Source organism: Phyllobates terribilis, unplaced genomic scaffold (assembly GCF_046119375.1).
Source record: "Phyllobates terribilis strain yellow unplaced genomic scaffold, ASM4611937v1 Scaffold_7__3_contigs__length_470593459, whole genome shotgun sequence".
In the NCBI taxonomy this organism is placed as follows: Eukaryota; Metazoa; Chordata; class Amphibia; order Anura; family Dendrobatidae; genus Phyllobates; species Phyllobates terribilis.
This window is the reverse complement of record NW_027362767.1, coordinates 438,694,008-438,720,245: the sequence shown is the minus strand read 5'-3', so window position 1 is coordinate 438,720,245 and position 26,238 is coordinate 438,694,008. Positions and strand designations below refer to the sequence as shown.

Below are 26,238 nucleotides of genomic sequence, written 5' to 3'. Positions count from 1 at the left end.
CTTTCTCCATATTAATGTCTATGGATGTAGATGAGGACAGAGAAGCCCCTGGAGGTGGATGTGGGGGGCACATACTTTCTCCATATTAATGTCTATGGATGTAGATGAGGACAGAGAAGCCCCTGGAGGTGGATGTGGGGGGCACATACTTTCTCCATATTAATGTCTATGGATGTAGATGAGGACAGAGAAGCCCCCGGAGTTGGATGTGGGGGGCACATACTTTCTCCATATTAATGTCTATGGATGTAGATGAGGACAGAGAAGCCCCCGGAGGTGGATGTGGGGGGCACATACTTTCTCCATATTAATGTCTATGGATGTAGATGAGGACAGAGAAGCCCCCGGAGGTGGATGTGGGGGGGCACATACTTTCTCCATATTAATGTCTATGGATGTAGATGAGGACAGAGAAGCCCCCGGAGGTGGATGTGGGGGGCACATACTATTCTCCATATTAATGGCTATGGATGTAGATAAGGACAGAGAAGCCCCGGAGGTGGATGTGGGGGGCACATACTTTTCTCCATATTAATGTCTATGGATGAAGATGAGGACAGAGAAGCCCCCGGAGGTGGATGTGGGGGGCACATACTTTTCTCCATATTAATGTCTATGGATGTAGGTGAGGACAGAGAAGCCCCCGGAGGTGGATGTTGGGGGCACATACTTTCCTCCATATTAATGTCTATAGATGTAGATGAGGACAGAGAAGCCCCCGGAGGTGGATGTGGGGGGCACATACTTTCCTCCATATTAATGTCTATGGATGTAGATGAGGACAGAGAAGCCCCTGGAGGTGGATGTGGGGGGCACATACTTTCCTCCATATTACTGTCTATGGATGTAGATGAGGACAGAGAAGCCCCTGGAGGTGGATGTGGGGGGCACATACTTTTCTCCATATATAATGTCTATGGATGTAGATGAGGACAGAGAAGCCCCCGGAGGTGGATGTGGGGGGCACATACTTTTCTCCATATTAATGTCTATGGATGTAGATGAGGACAGAGAAGCCCCCGGAGGTGAATGTGGGGGGCACATACTTTCCTCCATATTAATGTCTATGGATGTAGTTGGAGGACAGAGAAGCCCCCGGAGGTGGATGTGGGGGGCACATACTTTCTCCATATTAATGTCTATAGATGTAGATGAGGACAGAGAAGCCCCAGGAGGTGGATGTGGGGGGCACATACTTTCCTCCATATTAATGTCTATGGATGTAAATGAGGACAGAGAAGCCCCCGGAGTTGGATGTGGGGGGCACATACTTTCTCCATATTACTGTCTATGGATGTAGATGAGGACAGAGAAGCCCCCGGAGGTGAATGTGGGGGGCACATACTTTCCCCATATTAATGTCTATGGATGTAGATGAGGACAGAGAAGCCCCTGGAGGTGGATGTGGGGGGCACATACTTTCTCCATATTAATGTCTATGGATGTAGATGAGGACAGAGAAGCCCCTGGAGGTGGATGTGGGGGGCACATACTTTCCTCCATATTAATGTCTATGGATGTAGATGAGGACAGAGAAGTCCCTGGAGGTGGATGTGGGGGGCACATACTTTTCTCCATATTAATGTCTATGGACGTAGATGAGGACAGAGAAGCCCCCAGAGGTGGATGTGGGGGGCACATACTTTCCCCATATTAATGTCTATGGATGTAGATGAGGACAGAGAAGCCCCCGGAGGTGGATGTGGGGGGCACATACTTTCTCCATATTAATGTCTATGGACGTAGATGAGGACAGAGAAGCCCCCGGAGGTGGATGTGGGGGGCACATACTTTCCCCATATTAATGTCTATGGATGTAGATGAGGACAGAGAAGCCCCTGGAGGTGGATGTGGGGGGCACATACTTTCCTCCATATTAATGTCTATGGATGTAGATGAGGACAGAGAAGCCCCTGGAGGTGGATGTGGGGGGCACATACTTTCCTCCATATTAATGTCTATGGATGTAGTTGAGGACGGAGAAGCCCCCGGAGGTGAATGTGGGGGGCACCTACTTTTCTCCATATTAATGTCTATGGATGTAGATGAGGACAGAGAAGCCCCCGAGGTGGATGTGGGGGGCACATACTTTCCTCCATATTAATGTTTATTGATGTAGATGAGGACAGAGAAGCCCCCGGAGGTGGATGTGGGGGGCACATACTTTTCTCCATATTAATGTCTATGGATGTAGATGAGGACAGAGAAGCCCCTGGAGGTGGATGTGGGGGGCACATACTTTCCTCCATATTAATGTCTATGGATGTAGATGAGGACAGAGAAGCCCCCTGGAGGTGGATGTGGGGGGCACATACTTTCCTCCATATTAATGTCTATGGATGTAGATGAGGACAGAGAAGCCCCTGGAGGTGGATGTAGGGGGCACATACTTTTCTCCATATTAATGTCTATGGATGTAGATGAGGACAGAGAAGCCCCTGGAGGTGGATGTGGGGGGCACATACTTTTCTCCATATTAATGTCTATGGATGTAGATGAGGACAGAGAAGCCCCTGGAGGTGGATGTGGGGGGCACATACTTTTCTCCATATTAATGTCTATGGATGTAGATGAGGACAGAGAAGCCCCTGGAGGTGGATGTGGGGGGCACATACTTTCTCCATATTAATGTCTATGGATGTAGATGAGGACAGAGAAGCCCCCGGAGGTGGATGTGGGGGCACATACTTTCCTCCATATTACTGTCTATGGATGTAGATGAGGACAGAGAAGCCCCTGGGGTTGGATGTGGGGGTCACATACTTTCTCCATATTAATCTCTATAGATGTAGATGAGGGCAGAGAAGCCTCCTGGAGGTGGATGTGGGGGGCACATACTTTTCTCCATATATAATGTCTATGGATGTAGATGAGGACAGAGAAGCCCCCGGAGGTGAATGTGGGGTGCACATACTTTTCTCCATATATAATGTCTATGGATGTAGTTGGAGGACAGAGAAGCCCCCGGAGGTGGATGTGGGGGCACATACTTTCTCCATATTAATGTCTATGGATGTAGATGAGGACAGAGAAGCCCCCGGAGGTGGATGTGGGGGGCACATACTTTCTCCATATTAATGTCTATGGATGTAGATGAGGACAGAGAAGCCCCTGGAGGTGGATGTGGGGGGCACATACTTTCTCCATATTAATGTCTATGGATGTAGATGAGGACAGAGAAGCCCCTGGAGGTGGATGTGGGGGGCACATACTTTCTCCATATTAATGTCTATGGATGTAGATGAGGACAGAGAAGCCCCCGGAGTTGGATGTGGGGGGCACATACTTTCTCCATATTAATGTCTATGGATGTAGATGAGGACAGAGAAGCCCCCGGAGGTGGATGTGGGGGGCACATACTTTCTCCATATTAATGTCTATGGATGTAGATGAGGACAGAGAAGCCCCCGGAGGTGGATGTGGGGGGGCACATACTTTCTCCATATTAATGTCTATGGATGTAGATGAGGACAGAGAAGCCCCCGGAGGTGGATGTGGGGGGCACATACTATTCTCCATATTAATGGCTATGGATGTAGATAAGGACAGAGAAGCCCCGGAGGTGGATGTGGGGGGCACATACTTTTCTCCATATTAATGTCTATGGATGAAGATGAGGACAGAGAAGCCCCCGGAGGTGGATGTGGGGGGCACATACTTTTCTCCATATTAATGTCTATGGATGTAGGTGAGGACAGAGAAGCCCCCGGAGGTGGATGTTGGGGGCACATACTTTCCTCCATATTAATGTCTATAGATGTAGATGAGGACAGAGAAGCCCCCGGAGGTGGATGTGGGGGGCACATACTTTCCTCCATATTAATGTCTATGGATGTAGATGAGGACAGAGAAGCCCCTGGAGGTGGATGTGGGGGGCACATACTTTCCTCCATATTAATGTCTATGGATGTAGATGAGGACAGAGAAGCCCCCGGAGGTGGATGTGGGGGGCACATACTTTTCTCCATATTAATGTCTATGGATGTAGATGAGGACAGAGAAGCCCCCGGAGGTGGATGTGGGGGGCACATACTTTCCTCTATATTAATGTCTATAGATGTAGATGAGGACAGAGAAGCCCCAGGAGGTGGATATGGGGGGCACATACTTTTCTCCATATTAATATCTATAGATGTAGATGAGGACAGAGAAGCCCCTGGAGGTGGATGTGGGGGGCACATACTTTCCTCCATATTAATGTCTATAGATGTAGATGAGGACAGAGAAGCCCCAGGAGGTGGATATGGGGGGCACATACTTTTCTCCATATTAATATCTATAGATGTAGATGAGGACAGAGAAGCCCCCGGAGGTGGATGTGGGGGGCACATACTTTCCTCTATATTAATGTCTATGGATGTAGATGAGGACAGAGAAGCCCCCGGAGGTGGATGTGGGGGGCACATACTTTTCTCCATATTAATGTCTATGGATGTAGATGAGGACAGAGAAGCCCCTGGAGGTGGATGTGGGGGGCACATACTTTTCTCCATATTAATGTCTATGGATGTAGATGAGGACAGAGAAGCCCCTGGAGGTGGATGTGGGGGGCACATACTTTCCTCCATATTACTGTCTATGGATGTAGATGAGGACAGAGAAGCCCCTGGAGGTGGATGTGGGGGGCACATACTTTCTCCATATTAATGTCTATGGATGTAGATGAGGACAGAGAAGCCCCCGGAGGTGGATGTGGGGGGCACATACTTTTCTCCATATATAATGTCTATGGATGTAGATGAGGACAGAGAAGCCCTTGGAGGTGGATGTGGGGGGCACATACTTTTCTCCATATTAATGTCTATGGATGTAGATGAGGACAGAGAAGCCCCCGGAGGTGAATGTGGGGGGCACATACTTTCCTCCATATTAATGTCTATGGATGTAGCTGGAGGACAGAGAAGCCCCCGGAGGTGGATGTGGTGGGCACATACTTTTCTCCATATTAATGTCTATGGATGTAGATGAGGACAGAGAAGCCCCTGGAGGTGGATGTGGGGGGCACATACTTTTCTCCATATTAATGTCTATGGATGTAGATGAGGACAGAGAAGCCCCTGGAGGTGGATGTGGGGGGCACATACTTTCCTCCATATTAATGTCTATGGATGTAGATGAGGACAGAGAAGCCCCCGGAGTTGGATGTGGGGGGCACATACTTTTCTCCATATTAATGTCTATGGATGTAGATGAGGACAGAGAAGCCCCTGGAGGTGGATGTGGGGGGCACATACTTTACTCTATATTAATGTCTATGGATGTAGATGAGGACAGAGAAGCCCCCGGAGGTGGATGTGGGGGGCACATACTTTCCTCCATATTAATGTCTATGGATGTAGATGAGGACAGAGAAGCCCCCGGAGGTGGATGTGGGGGGCACATACTTTCTCCATATTAATGTCTATGGACGTAGATGAGGACAGAGAAGCCCCCGGAGGTGGATGTGGGGGGCACATACTTTCTCCATATTAATGTCTATGGATGTAGATGAGGACAGAGAAGCCCCTGGAGGTGGATGTGGGGGGCACATACTTTACTCTATATTAATGTCTATGGATGTAGATGAGGACAGAGAAGCCCCCGGAGGTGGATGTGGGGGGCACATACTTTCCTCCATATTAATGTCTATGGATGTAGATGAGGACAGAGAAGCCTCCTGGAGGTGGATGTAGGGGGCACATACTTTTCTCCATATATAATGTCTATGGATATAGATGAGGGCAGAGAAGCCCCGGAGGTGGATGTGGGGGGCACATACTTTCCTCCATATTAATGTCTATGGATGTAGATGAGGACAGAGAAGCCTCCTGGAGGTGGATGTGGGGGGCACATACTTTTCTCCATATATAATGTCTATGGATATAGATGAGGGCAGAGAAGCCCCCGGAGGTGGATGTGGGGGGCACATCCTTTTCTCTGTATTAATGTCTATGGATATAGATGAGGGCAGAGAAGCCCCCGGAGGTGGATGTGGGGGGCACATACTTTTCTCTGTATTAATGTCTATGGATGTAGATGGAGGACAGAGAAGCCCCTGGAGGTGGATGTGGGGGGCACATACTTTCCTCCATATTAATGTCTATGGATGTAGTTGGAGGACAGAGAAGCCCCCGGAGGTGGATGTGGGGGGCACATACTTTCTCCATATTAATGTCTATGGATGTAGATGAGGACAGAGAAGCCCCCGGAGGTGGATGTGGGGGGCACATAATTTCTCCATATTAATGTCTATGGATGTAGATGAGGACAGAGAAGCCCCTGGAGGTGGATGTGGGGGGCACATACTTTTCTCTGTATTAATGTCTATGGATGTAGATGGAGGACAGAGAAGCCCCTGGAGGTGGATGTGGGGGGCACATACTTTCCTCCATATTAATGTCTATGGATGTAGTTGGAGGACAGAGAAGCCCCCGGAGGTGGATGTGGGGGGCACATACTTTTCTCTGTATTAATGTCTATGGATGTAGATGAGGACAGAGAAGCCTCCTGGAGGTGGATGTGGGGGGCACATACTTTTCTCCATATATAATGTCTATGGATATAGATGAGGGCAGAGAAGCCCCTGGAGGTGGATGTGGGGGGCACATCCTTTTCTCTGTATTAATGTCTATGGATATAGATGAGGACAGAGAAGCCCCCGGAGGTGGATGTGGGGGGCACATACTTTCTCCATATTAATGTCTATGGATGTAGATGAGGACAGAGAAGCCCCCGGAGGTGGATGTGGGGGGCACATACTTTCTCCATATTAATGTCTATGGATGTAGATGAGGACAGAGAAGCCCCTGGAGGTGGATGTGGGGGGCACATACTTTTCTAAATATTAATGTCTATGGATGTAGATGGAGGACAGAGAAGCCCCTGGAGGTGGATGTGGGGGGCACATACTTTCCTCCATATTAATGTCTATGGATGTAGTTGGAGGACAGAGAAGCCCCCGGAGGTGGATGTGGGGGGCACATACTTTCTCCATATTAATGTCTATGGATGTAGATGAGGACAGAGAAGCCCCCGAGGTGGATGTGGGGGGCACATACTTTCTCCATATTAATGTCTATGGATGTAGATGAGGACAGAGAAGCCCCTGGAGGTGGATGTGGGGGGCACATACTTTTCTAAATATTAATGTCTATGGATGTAGATGAGGACAGAGAAGCCCCCGGAGGTGGATGTGGGGGGCACATACTTTCCTCCATATTAATGTCTATGGATGTAGATGAGGACAGAGAAGCCCCCGGAGTTGGATGTGGGGGGCACATACTTTCCCCATGTTAATGTCTATGGATGTAGATGAGGACAGAGAAGCCCCGGAGGTGGATGTGGGGGGCACATACTTTCTTCATATTAATGTCTATGGACGTAGATGAGGACAGAGAAGCCCCCGGAGGTGGATGTGGGGGGCACATACTTTCTCCATATTAATGTCTATGGACGTAGATGAGGACAGAGAAGCCCCCGGAGGTGGATGTGGGGGGCACATACTTTCTCCATATTAATGTCTATGGATGTAGATGAGGACAGAGAAGCCCCCGGAGGTGAGTGTGGGGGGCACATACTTTTCTCCATATTAATGTCTATGGATGTAGATGAGGACAGAGAAGCCCCCGAGGTGGATGTGGGGGGCACATACTTTCCTCCATATTAATGTTTATTGATGTAGATGAGGACAGAGAAGCCCCTGGAGGTGGATGTGTGGGGCACATACTTTCTCCATATTAATGTCTATGGATGTAGATGAGGACAGAGAAGCCCCTGGAGGTGGATGTGGGGGGCACATACTTTTCTCCATATTAATGTCTATGGATGTAGATGAGGACAGAGAAGCCCCCGAGGTCGATGTGGGGGGCACATACTTTCCTCCATATTAATGTTTATTGATGTAGATGAGGACAGAGAAGCCCCTGGAGGTGGATGTGGGGGGCACATACTTTCCTCCATATTACTGTCTATGGATGTAGATGAGGACAGAGAAGCCCCTGGAGGTGGATGTGTGGGGCACATACTTTCTCCATATTAATGTCTATGGATGTAGATGAGGACAGAGAAGCCCCCGGAGTTGGATGTGGGGGGCACATACTTTCTCCATATTAATGTCTATGGACGTAGATGAGGACAGAGAAGCCCCCGGAGTTGGATGTGGGGGGCACATACTTTCTCCATATTACTGTCTATGGATGTAGATGAGGACAGAGAAGCCCCCGGAGGTGGATGTGGGGGGCACATACTTTCTCCATATTAATGTCTATGGATGTAGATGAGGACAGAGAAGCCCCCGGAGGTGGATGTGGGGGGAACATACTTTCTCCATATTAATGTCTATGGACGTAGATGAGGACAGAGAAGCCCGTGGAGGTGGATGTGAGGGGCACATACTTTCTCCATATTAATGTCTATGGATGTAGATGAGGACAGAGAAGCCCCCGGAGGTGGATGTGGGGGGAACATACTTTCTCCATATTAATGTCTATGGACGTAGATGAGGACAGAGAAGCCCCCGGAGGTGGATGTGGGGGGCACATACTTTCTCCATATTAATGTCTATGGATGTAGATGAGGATAGAGAAGCCCCCGGAGGTGGATGTGGGGGGCACATACTTTCCTCCATATTAATGTCTATGGATGTAGATGAGGACAGAGAAGCCCCCGGAGGTGGATGTGGGGGGCACATACTTTCCTCCATATTAATGTCTATAGATGTAGATGAGGACAGAGAAGCCCCTGGAGGTGGATGTGGGGGGCACATACTTTCCTCCATATTAATGTCTATGGATGTAGATGAGGACAGAGAAGCCCCTGGAGGTGGATGTGGGGGGCACATACTTTTCTCCATATTTATGTCTATGGACGTAGATGAGGACAGAGAAGCCCCCGGAGGTGGATGTGGGGGGGCACATACTTTCCCCATATTAATGTCTATGGATGTAGATGAGGACAGAGAAGCCCCCGGAGGTGGATGTGGGGGGCACATACTTTCCCCATATTAATGTCTATGGATGTAGATGAGGACAGAGAAGCCCCCGGAGGTGGATGTGGGGGGCACATACTTTCCTCCATATTAATGTCTATGGATGTAGATGAGGACAGAGAAGCCCCCGGAGGTGGATGTGGGGGGCACATACTTTCCTCCATATTAATGTCTATGGATGTAGATGAGGACAGAGAAGCCCCTGGAGGTGGATGTGGGGGGCACATACTTTCCTCCATATTAATGTCTATGGATGTAGATGAGGACAGAGAAGTCCCTGGAGGTGGATGTGGGGGGCACATGCTTTTCTCCATATTAATGTCTATGAATGTAGATGAGGACAGAGAAGCCCCCGGAGGTGCATGTGGGGGGCACATACTTTCCTCCATATTAATGTCTATAGATGTAGATGAGGACAGAGAAGCCCCTGGAGGTGGATGTGGGAGGCACATACTTTCTCCATATTAATGTCTATGGATGTAGATGAGGACAGAGAAGCCCCCGGAGGTGGATGTGGGGGGCACATACTTTCTCCATATTAATATCTATGGATGTAGATGAGGACAGAGAAGCCCCCGGAGGTGGATGTGGGGTGGCACATACTTTCCTCCATATTAATGTCTATGGATGTAGATGAGGACAGAGAAGCCCCCGGAGGTGGATGTGGGGGGCACATACTTTCTCCATATTAATGTCTATGGATGTAGATGAGGACAGAGAAGCCCCCGGAGGTGGATGTGGGGGGCACATACTTTCTCCATATTAATGTCTGTGGATGTAGATGAGGACAGAGAAGCCCCTGGAGGTGGATGTGGGGGGCACATACTTTACTCCATATTAATGTCTATGGATGTAGATGAGGACAGAGAAGCCCCTGGAGGTGGATGTGGGGGGCACATACTTTCCTCCATATTAATGTCTATGGATGTAGATGAGGACAGAGAAGCCCCTGGAGGTGGATGTCGGGGGCACATACTTTTCTCCATATTAATGTCTATGGATGTAAATGAGGACAGAGAAGCCCCCGGAGGTGGATGTGGGGGGCACATACTTTTCTCCATATTAATGTCTATGGATGTAGATGAGGACAGAGAAGCCCCTGGAGGTGGATGTGGGGGGCACATACTTTCTCCATATTAATGTCTATGGATGTAGATGAGGACAGAGAAGCCCCCGGAGGTGAATGTGGGGGGCACATACTTTTCTCCATATTAATGTCTATGGATGTAGATGAGGACAGAGAAGCCCCCGAGGTGGATGTGGGGGGCACATACTTTCCTCCATATTAATGTTTATTGATGTAGATGAGGACAGAGAAGCCCCCGGAGGTGGATGTGGGGGGCACATACTTTCTCCATATTAATGTCTATGGATGTAGATGAGGACAGAGAAGCCCCCGGAGGTGGATGTGGGGGGCACATACTTTCCTCCATATTAATGTTTATTGATGTAGATGAGGACAGAGAAGCCCCCGGAGGTGGATGTGGGGGGCACATACTTTCTCCATATTAATGTCTATGGATGTAGATGAGGACAGAGAAGCCCCCGGAGGTGGATGTGGGGGGCATATACTTTCCTCATATTAATGTCTATGGACGTAGATGAGGACAGAGAAGCCCCCGGAGGTGGATGTGGGGGGCACATACTTTCCTCATATTAATGTCTATGGATGTAGATGAGGACAGAGAAGCCCCCGGAGGTGGATGTGGGGGGCATATACTTTCCTCATATTAATGTCTATGGATGTAGATGAGGACAGAGAAGCCCCCGGAGGTGGATGTGGGGGGCACATACTTTCCTCCATGTTAATGTCTATAGATGTAGATGAGGACAGAGAAGCCCCTGGAGGTGGATGTCGGGGGCACATACTTTTCTCCATATTAATGTCTATGGATGTAGATGAGGACAGAGAAGCCCCCGGAGGTGAATGTGGGGGGCACATACTTTTCTCCATATTAATGTCTATGGATGTAGATGAGGACAGAGAAACCCCCGAGGTGGATGTGGGGGGCACATACTTTCCTCCATATTAATGTTTATTGATGTAGATGAGGACAGAGAAGCCCCCGGAGGTGGATGTGAGGGGCACATACTTTCCTCCATATTAATGTCTATGGATGTAGATGAGGACAGAGAAGCCCCTGGAGGTGGATGTAGGGGGCACATACTTTCCTCCATATTAATGTTTATTGATGTAGATGAGGACAGAAAAGCCCCCGGAGGTGGATGTGGGGGGCACATACTTTCTCCATATTAATGTCTATGGACGTAGATGAGGACAGAGAAGCCCCTGGAGGTGGATGTGGGGGGCACATACTTTCTCCATATTAATGTCTATGGATGTAGATGAGGACAGAGAAGCCCCTGGAGGTGGATGTGGGGGGCACATACTTTCTCCATATTAATGTCTATGGATGTAGATGAGGACAGAGAAGCCCCTGGAGGTGGATGTGGGGGGCACATAATTTTCTCCATATTAATGTCTATGGACGTAGATGAGGACAGAGAAGCCCCCGGAGGTGGATGTGGGGGGCACATACTTTCCCCATATTAATGTCTATGGATGTAGATTAGGACAGAGAAGCCCCCGGAGGTGGATGTGGGGGGCACATACTTTCTCCATATTAATGTCTATGGACGTAGATGAGGACAGAGAAGCCCCCGGAGGTGGATGTGGGGGGCACATACTTTCCTCCATATTAATGTTTATTGATGTAGATGAGGACAGAGAAGCCCCCGGAGGTGGATGTGGGGGGCACATACTTTTCTCCATATTAATGTCTATGGATGTAGATGAGGACAGAGAAGCCCCCGAGGTGGATGTGGGGGGCACATACTTTCCTCCATATTAATGTCTATGGATGTAGATGAGGACAGAGAAGCCCCCGAGGTGGATGTGGGGGGCACATACTTTCCTCCATATTAATGTCTATGGATGTAGATGAGGACAGAGAAGCCCCCGGAGGTGGATGTGGGGGGCACATACCTTTCTCCATATATAATGTCTATGGATGTAGATGAGGACAGAGAAGCCCCCGAGGTGGATGTGGGGGGCACATACTTTCCTCCATATTAATGTTTATTGATGTAGATGAGGACAGAGAAGCCCCCGGAGGTGGATGTGGGGGGCACATACTTTCTCCATATTAATGTCTATGGATGTAGATGAGGACAGAGAAGCCCCCGGAGGTGGATGTGGGGGGCACATACTTTCTCCATATTAATGTCTATGGATGTAGATGAGGACAGAGAAGCCCCCTGAGGTGGATGTGGGGGGCACATACTTTCCTCATATTAATGTCTATGGATGTAGATGAGGACAGAGAAGCCCCCGGAGGTGGATGTGGGGGCACATACTTTTCTCCATATTAATGTCTATGGATGTAGATGAGGACAAAGAAGCCCCTGGAGGTGGATGTGGGGGGCACATATTTTTCTCCATATTAATGTCTATGGATGTAGATGAGGAAAGAGAAGCCCCCGGAGGTGGATGTGGGGGGCACATACTTTCCTCATATTAATGTCTATGGATGTAGATGAGGACAGAGAAGCCCCCGGAGGTGGATGTGGGGGGCACATACTTTTCTCCATATTAATGTCTATGGATGTAGATGAGGACAGAGAAGCCCCTGGAGGTGGATGTGGGGGCACATACTTTCTCCATATTAATGTCTGTGGATGTAGATGAGGACAGAGAAGCCCCTGGAGGTGGATGTGGGGGGCACATACTTTTCTCCATATTAATGTCTATGGATGTAGATGAGGACAGAGAAGCCCCCGGAGGTGGATGTGGGGCACATACTTTCTCCATATTAATGTCTATGGATGTAGATGAGGACAGAGAAGCCCCCGGAGGTGGATGTGGGGGGCACATACTTTCCTCCATATTAATGTCTATGGATGTAGATGAGGACAGAGAAGCCCCTGGAGGTGGATGTGGGGGGCACATACTTTCTCCATATTAATGTCTATGGATGTAGATGAGGACAGAGAAGCCCCTGGAGGTGGATGTGGGGGGCACATACTTTCTCCTTATTAATATCTATGGATGTAGATGAGGACAGAGAAGCCCCCGGAGGTGGATGTGGGGGGCACATACTTTCCTCCATATTAATGTCTATGGATGTAGATGAGGACAGAGAAGCCCCTGGAGGTGGATGTGGGGGGCACATACTTTTCTCCATATTAATGTCTATGGACGTAGATGAGGACAGAGAAGCCCCCGGAGGTGGATGTGGGGGGCACATACTTTCCCCATATTAATGTCTATGGATGTAGATGAGGACAGAGAAGCCCCCGGAGGTGGATGTGGGGGGCACATACTTTCTCCATATTAATGTCTATGGACGTAGATGAGGACAGAGAAGCCCCCGGAGGTGGATGTGGGGGGCACATACTTTTCTCCATATTAATGTCTATGGATGTAGATGAGGACAGAGAAGCCCCTGGAGGTGGATGTGGGGGGCACATACTTTCCTCCATATTAATGTCTTATGGATGTAGATGAGGACAGAGAAGCCCCTGGAGGTGAATGTCGGGGGCACATACGTTTCTCCATATTAATGTCTATGGATGTAGATGAGGACAGAGAAGCCCCTAGAGGTGGATGTGGGGGGCACATACTTTCTCCATATTAATGTCTATGGACGTAGATGAGGACAGAGAAGCCCCCGGAGGTGAATGTGGGGGGCACATACTTTTCTCCATATTAATGTTTATTGATGTAGATGAGGACAGAGAAGCCCCCGGAGGTGGATGTGGGGGGGCACATACTTTTCTCCATATTAATGTCTATGGATGTAGATGAGGACAGAAAAGCCCCCGGAGGTGAATGTGGGGGGCACATACTTTTCTCCATATTAATGTCTATGGATGTAGATGAGGACAGAGAAGCCCCCGAGGTGGATGTGGGGGGCACATACTTTCCTCCATATTAATGTTTATTGATGTAGATGAGGACAGAGAAGCCCCTGGAGGTGGATGTGGGGGGCACATACTTTTCTCCATATTAATGTCTATGGATGTAGATGAGGACAGAGAAGCCCCCGAGGTGGTTGTGGGGGGCACATACTTTCCTCCATATTAATGTCTATGGATGTAGATGAGGACAGAGAAGCCCCTGGAGGTGGATGTGGGGGGCACATACTTTCCTCCATATTAATGTTTATTGATGTAGATGAGGACAGAGAAGCCCCAGAGGTGAATGTGGGGGGCACATACTTTCTCCATATTAATGTCTATGGATGTAGATGAGGACAGAGAAGCCCCCGGAGGTGGATGTGGGGGGCACATACTTTCCTCCATATTAATGTCTATGGATGTAGATGAGGACAGAGAAGCCCCTGGAGGTGGATGTGGGGGGCACATACTTTCTCCATATTAATGTCTATGGATGTAGATGAGGACAGAGAAGCCCCTGGAGGTGGATGTGGGGGGCACATAATTTTCTCCATATTAATGTCTATGGACGTAGATGAGGACAGAGAAGCCCCCGGAGGTGGATGTGGGGGGCACATACTTTCCCCATATTAATGTCTATGGATGTAGATGAGGACAGAGAAGCCCCCGGAGGTGGATGTGGGGGGCACATACTTTCTCCATATTAATGTCTATGGACGTAGATGAGGACAGAGAAGCCCCCGGAGGTGGATGTGGGGGGCACATACTTTCCTCCATATTAATGTTTATTGATGTAGATGAGGACAGAGAAGCCCCCGGAGGTGGATGTGGGGGGCACATACTTTTCTCCATATTAATGTCTATGGATGTAGATGAGGACAGAGAAGCCCCCGAGGTGGATGTGGGGGGCACATACTTTCCTCCATATTAATGTCTATGGATGTAGATGAGGACAGAGAAGCCCCAGGAGGTGGATGTGGGGGGCACATACCTTTCTCCATATATAATGTCTATGGATGTAGATGAGGACAGAGAAGCCCCTGGAGGTGGATGTGGGGGGCACATACTTTTCTCCATATTAATGTCTATGGATGTAGATGAGGACAGAGAAGCCCCCGGAGGTGGATGTGGGGGGCACATACTTTATCCATATTAATGTCTATGGACGTAGATGAGGACAGAGAAGCCCCCGGAGGTGGATGTGGGGGGCACATACTTTCCTCCATATTAATGTTTATTGATGTAGATGAGGACAGAGAAGCCCCCGGAGGTAGATGTGGGGGGCACATACTTTTCTCCATATTAATGTCTATGGATGTAGATGAGGACAGAGAAGCCCCCGAGGTGGATGTGAGGGGCACATACTTTCCTCCATATTAATGTCTATGGATGTAGATGAGGACAGAGAAGCCCCAGGAGGTGGATGTGGGGGGCACATACCTTTCTCCATATATAATGTCTATGGATGTAGATGAGGACAGAGAAGCCCCTGGAGGTGGATGTGGGGGGCACATACTTTTCTCCATATTAATGTCTATGGATGTAGATTAGGACAGAGAAGCCCCCGGAGGTGGATGTGGGGGGCACATACTTTCTCCATATTAATGTCTATGGATGTAGATGAGGACAGAGAAGCCCCTGGAGGTGGATGTGGGGGGCACATACTTTCCCCCATATTAATGTCTATGGATGTAGATGAGGACAGAGAAGCCCCCGGAGGTGGATGTGGGGGGCACATACTTTTCTCCATATTAATGTCTATGGATGTAGATGAGGACAGAGAAGCCCCCGGAGGTGGATGTGGGGGGCACATACTTTCCTCCATATTAATGTCTATGGATGTAGATGAGGACAGAGAAGCCCCTGGAGCTGGATGTGGGGGGCACATACTTTCCTCCATATTAATGTCTATGGATGTAGATGAGGACAGAGAAGCCCCTGGAGCTGGATGTGGGGGGCACATACTTTCTCCATATTAATGTCTATGGATGTAGATGAGGACAGAGAAGCCCCTGGAGGTGGATGTGGGGGGCACATACTTTCTCCTTATTAATATCTATGGATGTAGATGAGGACAGAGAAGCCCCCGGAGGTGGATGTGGGGGGCACATACTTTCCTCCATATTAATGTCTATGGATGTAGATGAGGACAGAGAAGCCCCTGGAGGTGGATGTGGGGGGCACATACTTTTCTCCATATTAATGTCTATGGACGTAGATGAGGACAGAGAAGCCCCCGGAGGTGGATGTGGGGGGCACATACTTTCCCCATATTAATGTCTATGGATGTAGATGAGGACAGAGAAGCCCCCGGAGGTGGATGTGGGGGGCACATACTTTCTCTATATTAATGTCTATGCACGTAGATGAGGACAGAGAAGCCCCCGGAGGTGGATGTGGGGGGCACATACTTTCCTCATATTAATGTCTATGGATGTAGATGAGGACAGAGAAGCCCCCGGAGGTGGATGTGGGGGGCACATACTTTTCTCCATATTAATGTCTATGGATGTAGATGAGGACAGAGAAGCCCCTGGAGGTGGATGTGGGGGGCACATACTTTCCTCCATATTAATGTCTTATGGATGTAGATGAGGACAGAGAAGCCCCTGGAGGTGGATGTCGGGGGCACATACGTTTCTCCATATTAATGTCTATGGATGTAGATGAGGACAGAGAAGCCCCTGGAGGTGGATGTGGGGTGCACATACTTTTCTCCATATTAATGTCTATGGATGTAGTTGAGGACAGAGAAGCCAGCGGAGGTGGATGTGGGGGGCACATACTTTCCTCCATATTAATGTCTATGGATGTAGATGAGGACAGAGAAGCCCCTGGAGGTGGATGTGGGGGGCACATACTTTCTCCATATTAATGTCTATGGACGTAGATGAGGACAGAGAAGCCCCCGGAGGTGAATGTGGGGGGCACATACTTTTCTCCATATTAATGTTTATTGATGTAGATGAGGACAGAGAAGCCCCCGAAGGTGGATGTGGGGGGCACATACTTTTCTCCATATTAATGTCTATGGATGTAGATGAGGACAGAGAAGCCCCCGGAGGTGAATGTGGGGGGCACATACTTTTCTCCATATTAATGTCTATGGATGTAGATGAGGACAGAGAAGCCCCCGAGGTGGATGTGGGGGGCACATACTTTCCTCCATATTAATGTTTATTGATGTAGATGAGGACAGAGAAGCCCCTGGAGGTGGATGTGGGGAGCACATACTTTCCTCCATATTAATGTCTATGGATGTAGATGAGGACAGAGAAGCCCCCGAGGTGGTTGTCGGGGGCACATACTTTCCTCCATATTAATGTCTATGGATGTAGATGAGGACAGAGAAGCCCCCGGAGGTGGATGTGGGGGGCACATACTTTTCTCCATATTAATGTCTATGGATGTAGATGAGGACAGAGAAGCCCCTGGAGGTGGATGTGGGGGGCACATACTTTCCTCCATATTAATGTCTTATGGATGTAGATGAGGACAGAGAAGCCCCTGGAGGTGGATGTCGGGGGCACATACGTTTCTCCATATTAATGTCTATGGATATAGATGAGGACAGAGAAGCCCCTGGAGGTGGATGTGGGGTGCACATACTTTTCTCCATATTAATGTCTATGGATGTAGTTGAGGACAGAGAAGCCAGCGGAGGTGGATGTGGGGGGCACATACTTTCCTCCATATTAATGTCTATGGATGTAGATGAGGACAGAGAAGCCCCTGGAGGTGGATGTGGGGTGCACATACTTTTCTCCATATTAATGTCTATGGATGTAGTTGAGGACAGAGAAGCCCCTGGAGGTGGATGTGGGGGGCACATACTTTTCTCCATATTAATGTCTATGGATGTAGATGAGGACAGAGAAGCCCCTGAGGTGGTTGTGGGGGGCACATACTTTCCTCCATATTAATGTCTATGGATGTAGATGAGGACAGAGAAGCCCCTGGAGGTGGATGTGGGGGGCACATACTTTCCTCCATATTAATGTTTATTGATGTAGATGAGGACAGAGAAGCCCCAGAGGTGGATGTGGGGGGCACATACTTTCTCCATATTAATGTCTATGGATGTAGATGAGGACAGAGAAGCCCCCGGAGGTGGATGTGGGGGGCACATACTTTCCTCCATATTAATGTCTATGGATGTAGATGAGGACAGAGAAGCCCCTGGAGGTGGATGTGGGGGGCACATACTTTCTCCATATTAATGTCTATGGATGTAGATGAGGACAGAGAAGCCCCTGGAGGTGGATGTGGGGGGGCACATACTTTCCCTATATTAATGTCTATGGATGTAGATGAGGACAGAGAAGCCCCCGGAGGTGGATGTGGGGGGCACATACTTTCTCCATATTAATGTCTATGGACGTAGATGAGGACAGAGAAGCCCCCGGAGGTGGATGTGGGGGGCACATACTTTCCTCCATATTAATGTTTATTGATGTAGATGAGGACAGAGAAGCCCCCGGAGGTGGATGTGGGGGGCACATACTTTTCTCCATATTAATGTCTATGGATGTAGATGAGGACAGAGAAGCCCCTGAGGTGGATGTGGGGGGCACATACTTTCCTCCATATTAATGTTTATTGATGTAGATGAGGACAGAGAAGCCCCCGGAGGTGGATGTGGGGGGCACATACTTTTCTCCATATTAATGTCTATGGATGTAGATGAGGACAGAGAAGCCCCAGGAGGTGGATGTGGGGGGCACATACCTTTCTCCATATATAATGTCTATGGATGTAGATGAGGACAGAGAAGCCCCTGGAGGTGGATGTGGGGGGCACATACTTTTCTCCATATTAATGTCTATGGATGTAGATGAGGACAGAGAAGCCCCCGGAGGTGGATGTGGGGGGCACATACTTTCTCCATATTAATGTCTATGGACGTAGATGAGGACAGAGAAGCCCCCGGAGGTGGATGTGGGGGGCACATACTTTCCTCCATATTAATGTTTATTGATGTAGATGAGGACAGAGAAGCCCCCGGAGGTGGATGTGGGGGGCACATACTTTTCTCCATATTAATGTCTATGGATGTAGGTGAGGACAGAGAAGCCCCTGAGGTGGATGTGGGGGGCACATACTTTCCTCCATATTAATGTTTATTGATGTAGATGAGGACAGAGAAGCCCCCGGAGGTGGATGTGGGGGGCACATACTTTTCTCCATATTAATGTCTATGGATGTAGATGAGGACAGAGAAGCCCCAGGAGGTGGATGTGGGGGGCACATACCTTTCTCCATATATAATGTCTATGGATGTAGATGAGGACAGAGAAGCCCCTGGAGGTGGATGTGGGGGGCACATACTTTTCTCCATATTAATGTCTATGGATATAGATGAGGACAGAGAAGCCCCCGGAGGTGGATGTAGGGGGCACATACTTTTCTCTGTAGTAATGTCTATGGATGGAGGATGTGTGATATTTTCCATCAGCGACTCTGTAGATGACATTTTCTGGGGGAGATGGATCATTATTTGCTTCATTCTCTGTTGTGCACATTGATGCTGATGCGGCAGTCCCGGTCATCTACCAGGAGCTCCCTGCAGTCCCATGTAACTTTCTTGGCTCTGATGCATTGGTTTATTTGTCTTATGACTTTTTTTTATTTTTTTGTGTTTATTCAGCAAGAAATCAAGGATGGTCAGATGAAGCTGCGCGGCGTGGAGGATAACATCCTGTCTATGCGCAATGCGGAGAGTGATAAAGAGTATCGCTTAAAGGAGCTGGAATACGCCAAGAACGCCCTCCAGCAGGAGAACAAGAACCTGCGAGTACAGGTGGGCCGGGCCGGCGCACATCGGGGGGATCCTAGGTCATTATATGACGTCAGGGTGGTCCTGCTCCAGAGTGTGGGGCTCTTGCTGATCCTGACGCTCAGGACATTGACTGATTTTATATTTTAAGCTGTTTTGGCCAAGAAGAGAGCGACCATCTATGTGCTACATAAGAGCGGATTAGCCGTCATTATATCTGTACTAGCTATTGAACCCATTCTACACCCGGGTAGCGAGCATGTTTGGTATATGGTCTCCCATCCTGGTATGTGCTGCCCCCATCTTGGTATTTGTGCTGCCCCCATCCTGTCCCCACCATCCAATCCTGGTATGCATGGCACCCCTCATCCCCAATCCTGGTGTACATGATACCCCTCATCCCTATCATGGTATGTATGGTACCCCTCATCCTGGAATGCATGGCACCCCACCCCTCATCCTTGAATGCATGGCACTCCATCCCTCATCCTGGTATGCATGGCACCCCTCACCCCCCGATGCTGGTATGCATGATCCCCTCACCCCACAATCCTGGTATGCATGATCCCCTCACCCCACAATCCTGGTATGCATGATCCCCTCACCCCACAATCCTGGTATGCATGATCCCCTCACCCCACAATCCTGGTATGCATGGTCTGCTCTCCCCCCAATCCTGGTATGCATGGTCCCCTCATCCCTCAATCCTGGTATGTGTGGCCCCCTCACCCCCCAATCATGGTATGTGTGGTCCCCTCATCCCCCAATCCTGGTATGTGTGGCCCCCTCATCCCTTTCACACTGTACACACATACAAAAAAATAAACACTTATACTCACCTTTCTTCTTTGTGCTCCAGCGCTGCGGTGTCCTGTCAGAGGCCGGGGGAGGAGTGCGGCGCCTGAGCACTGCGCTGTCCGGCGCTACTTTGCTGAAGACACACTGCAAATGCGTCTTCAGTAAAATTGCGCAGGTTAGCGCTATGCGCATGCGCCGATCCGATGCCTCCCTCCTGCCCCGGTCTCCGGTGAAGAGAGAGGCGCCGCGGCAACGCTCCTCCCGGTCAGGTAAGTATGGCGCCGAATATCGCGGTATGTGTTCAGTGCCTACGCATACCGCGATCTCCGGCGCCATACACTCCTCTTACCTGTAATGGCTGGATGCGGTCTTCTGTCTGGAGCCGGACTGCGCGCCGCACATGCACAGTCTATAGAGGCTTCAGACAGAGGGACGCATCCCCCGTTATATTATAGATTATATTGCGTCACTTGTTCCCCTTTTCGCCTCAGGTCACTGAAACGGTTTCCAGCCCCATGCTCCAGACCAAGACGGACGAGATCACCAGACAGTACAAGGATATGATCGACAGCCTCCGAGACGAGAAGGATAAGGAGATCCGCACCCTAAGGGTGAGTCCGAATGATCGAAAATATACCATACAATATACATTCATATATGTACAGTGCTGTGCAAAAGATGGAGGCAGCGGTGGAACAAATCTGCACCGTAAGAAGCTTAAACTACAGAAGCATTAAAAGAAAACGTATCAATCAACAAGATACAAAGTGAACGAAGAAAAGAGAAATGTAAATCTCATCAGTATCTGGTGATGGAGGCGACGGGCAGTCACCAGATACTGATGATGGAGGTGACGGGCGGGTACCAGATACTGATGATGGAGGTGACTGGTGGTCCCTAGATACTGATGATGAAGGCGACGGGTGGTCACCAGATACTGATGATGGAGGTGACAGGCGGTCACCAGATACTGATGATGGAGGTGACGGGCGGTCACCAGATACTGATGATGGAGGCGACGGGCGGTCACCAGATACTGATGATGGAGGCGACGGGCGGTCACCAGATACTGATGATGGAGGCGACGGGCGGTCACCAGATACTGATGATGGAGGCGACGGGCGGTCACCAGATACTGATGATGGAGGCGACGGGCGGTCACCAGATACTGATGATGGAGGCGACGGGCGGTCACCAGATACTGATGATGGAGGCGACGGGCGGTCACCAGATACTGATGATGGAGGCGACGGGCGGTCACCAGATACTGATGATGGAGGCGACGGGCGGGTACCAGATACTGATGATGGAGGTGACGGGCGGTCCCTAGATACTGATGATGAAGGCGACTGGTGGTCACCAGATACTGATGATGGAGGCGACGGGCGGTCACCAGATACTGATGAGGGAAGAGACGGGTGGTCACCAGATACTGATGAGGGAAGAGACGGGTGGTCACCAGATACTGATGAGGGAAGAGACGGGCGGTCACCAGATACTGATGGGATTTACATTTCTCTTTTCTTCATTAACTTTACATTTCGTTAATAGATTATTTGTATCAATTATCATTTCTATTTCTGAAAGCTTCCTACACTGCAGCATTTTATCCTCACCTGCCTAAGACTTTTGCTCAGCACTCATGGGTGTGAATATATATATATATATATATATATATATATATATATATATATATATATATATATATATATATATATATATATATATATATATATATTGTATTCTAGTCCCAGCACATGTGCAGGTTTCAGGGAAGAAGATACAAGGAGCTGCCGCCTGACACAAGCTCAGCCACTATGCTGCACATACACAATCCTCTGCAGAGTAACCAGTTACATGGCCAGACATTTCAATGCGAAGAGACTGAAGCGACAGCAGAACACAATAGAATTAAAAGTCTCTGTTCTTAAGAACAAAGATAATTTTTAATAGGAAGTAAATTGCATAGTTGCTTGTTGTTATGAGCACTTTTACCCATTATTGAACGTGAAACAACCCCTTTAAATTGAGGCCACCTAGTACCTGAACTCTGAACCATAAGCAGCAAAGCAAACCTGGGTGACCACAACATAGAACAGCGCCACCTTGTGGCTGCATCTCATTAAATCTAGTTTATAAAAGGAAACCAAAGCAAAATTCACTGAATCAATAATCTTTTTAAAAGTGCTGCAAAACACCAAAAAGCTAGTCAAGCTTCACATCTCAAGATATATATTTCGAAACATTCCTATATGCATACAGTACAGACCAAAAGTTTGGGCACACCTTCTCATTTAAACATTTTTCTATATCTTCATAACTATGAAAATTGTATATTCACACTGAAGGCATCAAAACTATGAATTAACACATGTGGAATTATATACTTAACAAAAAAGTGTGAAACAGCTGAAAATATGTCTTATATTCTAGGTTCTTCACAGTAGCCACCTTTTGCTTTGATGACTGCTTTGCACACTCTTGTCATTCTCTTGATGAGCTTCAAGAGGTAGTCACCGGAAATGGTCTTCCAACAATCTTGAAGGAGTTCCCAGAGATGCTTAGCACTTGTCGGCCCTTTTGCCTTCACTCTGCGGTCCAGCTCACCCCAAACCATCTCGATTGGGTTCAGGTCTGGTGACTGTGGAGGCCAGGTCATCTGGCGTAGCACCCCATCACTCTCCTTCTTGGTCAAATAGCCCTTGCACAGCCTGGAGGTGTGTTTGGGGTCATTGTCCTGTTGAAAAATAAATGATGGTCCAACTAAACGCAAACCGGATGGAATAGCATGCCGCTGCAAGATGCTGTGGTAGCCATGCTGGTTCAGTATGCCTTCAATTTTGAATAAATCCCCAACAGTGTCACCAGCAAAGCACCCCCACACCATCACACCTCCTCCTCCATGCTTCACGGTGGGAACCAGGCATGTAGAGTCCATCCGTTCACCTTTTCTGGTTGGAACCAAAGATCTCAAATTTGGACTCATCAGACCAAAGCACAGATTTCCACTGGTCTAATGTCCATTCCTTGTGTTCTTTAGCCCAAACAAGTCTCTTCTGCTTGTTGCCTGTCCTTAGCAGTGGTTTCCTAGCAGCTATTTTACCATGAAGGCCGGCTGCACAAAGTCTCCTCTTAACAGTTGTTGTAGAGATGTGTCTGCTGCTAGAACTCTGTGTGGCATTGACCTGGTCTCTAATCTAAGCTGCTGTTAACCTGCGATTTCTGAGGCTGGTGACTCGGATAAACTTATCCTCAGAAGCAGGAGTGACTCTTGGTCTTCCTTTCCTGGGGCGGTCCTCATGTGAGCCAGTTTCTTTGTAGCGCTTGGTAGTTTTTGCAACTGCACTTGGGAACACTTTCAAAGGTTGCCCAATTATTCGGACTGACTGACCTTCATTTCTTAAAGTAATGATAACCACTCGTTTTTCTTTACTTGGCTGCTTTTTTCTTGCCATAATACAAATTCTAACAGTCTATTTAGTAGGACTATCAGCCGTGTATCCACCTGACTTCTGCACAACACAACTGATGGTCCCAACCCCATTTATAAGGCAAGAAATCCCACTTATTAAACCTGACAGGGCACACCTGTGAAGTGAAAACCATTTCCGGTGACTACCTCTTGAAGCTCATCAAGAGAATGCCAAGAGTGTGCAAAGCAGTCATCAAAGCAAAAGGTGGCTACTTTGAAGAACCTAGAATATAAGACATATTTTCAGTTGTTTCACACTTTTTTGTTAAGTATATAATTCCACATGTGGTAATTCATAGTTTTGATGCCTTCAGTGTGAATGTACAATTTTCATAGTCATGAAAATACAGAAAAATCTTTAAATGAGAAGGTGTGTCCAAACTTTTGGTCTGTACTGTATACATATATATTACTCAAAAAAATAAAGGGAACACTGAAATAACCCATCCTAGATCTGAATGAATGAAATATTCTCATTGAATACTTTGTTCTGTACAAAGCTGAATGTGCTGACAACAAAATCACACAAAAATCATCAATGGAAATCACATTTATTAACCAATGGAGGCCTGGATTTGGAGTCACCCCCAAAATTAAAGTGGAAAAACACACTACAGGCTGATCCAACTTTGATGTAATGTCCTTAAAACAAGTCACAATGAGGCTGAGTATTGTGTGTGGCCTCCACGTGCCTGTATGACCTCCCTACAACGCCTGGGCATGCTCCTGATGAGGCTGAGTATTGTGTGTGGCCTCCACGTGCCTGTATGACCTCCCTACAACGCCTGGGCATGCTCCTGATGAGGCTGAGTATTGTGTGTGGCCTCCACGTGCCTGTATGACCTCCCTACAACGCCTGCGCATGCTCCTGATGAGGCTGAGTATTGTGTGTGGCCTCCACGTGCCTGTATGACCTCCCTACAACGCCTGGGCATGCTCCTGATGAGGCTGAGTATTGTGTGTGGCCTCCACGTGCCTGTATGACCTCCCTACAACGCCTGGGCATGCTCCTGATGAGGCTGAGTATTGTGTGTGGCCTCCACGTGCCTGTATGACCTCCCTACAACGCCTGGGCATGCTCCTGATGAGGCTGAGTATTGTGTGTGGCCTCCACGTGCCTGTATGACCTCCCTACAACGCCTGGGCATGCTCCTGATGAGGCTGAGTATTGTGTGTGGCCTCCACGTGCCTGTATGACCTCCCTACAACGCCTGGGCATGCTCCTGATGAGGCTCAGTATTGTGTGTGGCCTCCACGTGCCTGTATGACCTCCCTACAACGCCTGGACATGCTCCTGATGAGGCTGAGTATTGTGTGTGGCCTCCACGTGCCTGTATGACCTCCCTACAACGCCTGGGCATGCTCCTGATGAGGCTGAGTATTGTGTGTGGCCTCCACGTGCCTGTATGACCTCCCTACAACGCCTGGGCATGCTCCTGATGAGGCTGAGTATTGTGTGTGGCCTCCACGTGCCTGTATGACCTCCTTACAACGCCTGGGCATGCTCCTGATGAGGCTGAGTATTGTGTGTGGCCTCCACGTGCCTGTATGACCTCCCTACAACGCCTGGACATGCTCCTGATGAGGCTGAGTATTGTGTGTGGCCTCCACGTGCCTGTATGACCTCCCTACAACGCCTGGGCATGCTCCTGATGAGGCTGAGTATTGTGTGTGGCCTCCACGTGCCTGTATGACCTCCCTACAACGCCTGGGCATGCTCCTGATGAGGCTGAGTATTGTGTGTGGCCTCCACGTGCCTGTATGACCTCCCTACAACGCCTGGGCATGCTCCTGATGAGGCTGAGTATTGTGTGTGGCCTCCACGTGCCTGTATGACCTCCCTACAACGCCTGGGCATGCTTCTGATGAGGCTGAGTATTGTGTGTGGCCTCCACGTGCCTGTATGACCTCCCTACAACGCCTGGGCATGCTCCTGATGAGGTTGCGGATGGTCTCCTGTGGGATCTCCTCCCAGACCTGGACTAAAGCATCCGCCAACTCCTGGACAGTCTGTGGTGCAACGTGACGTTGGTGGATGGAGCGAGACATGATGTCCCAGATGTGCTCAATCGGATTCCGGTCTGGGGAACGGGCGGCCAGTCCATAGGTTCAATGCCTTCATCTTGCAGGAACTGCTGACACACTCCAGCCACATGAGGTCAGGCATTGTCCTGCATTAGGAGGAACCCAGGGCCAACCGCACCAGCATATGGTCTCACAAGGGGTCTGAGGATCTCATCTCGATACCTAATGGCAGTCAGGCTACCTCTGGCGAGCACATGGGGGGCTGTGCGGCCCTCCAAAGAGATGACACCCCACACCATTACT

The 26,238-nt window shown here is 48.9% G+C and overlaps 1 protein-coding gene across 6 annotated transcripts in view; it reads left to right on the top strand.

The window, feature by feature from the left end:
• The window catches only part of POF1B (POF1B actin binding protein), a 102,901-nt gene that overhangs the window by 50,190 nt on the left and 26,473 nt on the right, over positions 1-26,238 (top strand). For all 6 annotated transcript variants that reach the window (XM_073642156.1, XM_073642152.1, XM_073642155.1 and 3 more), the window contains 2 exons: positions 19,512-19,664; positions 20,930-21,049. In XM_073642156.1, coding sequence (XP_073498257.1) covers positions 19,512-19,664; positions 20,930-21,049 — 273 coding nt within the window. The remainder of the gene's footprint in view (positions 1-19,511; positions 19,665-20,929; positions 21,050-26,238) is intronic.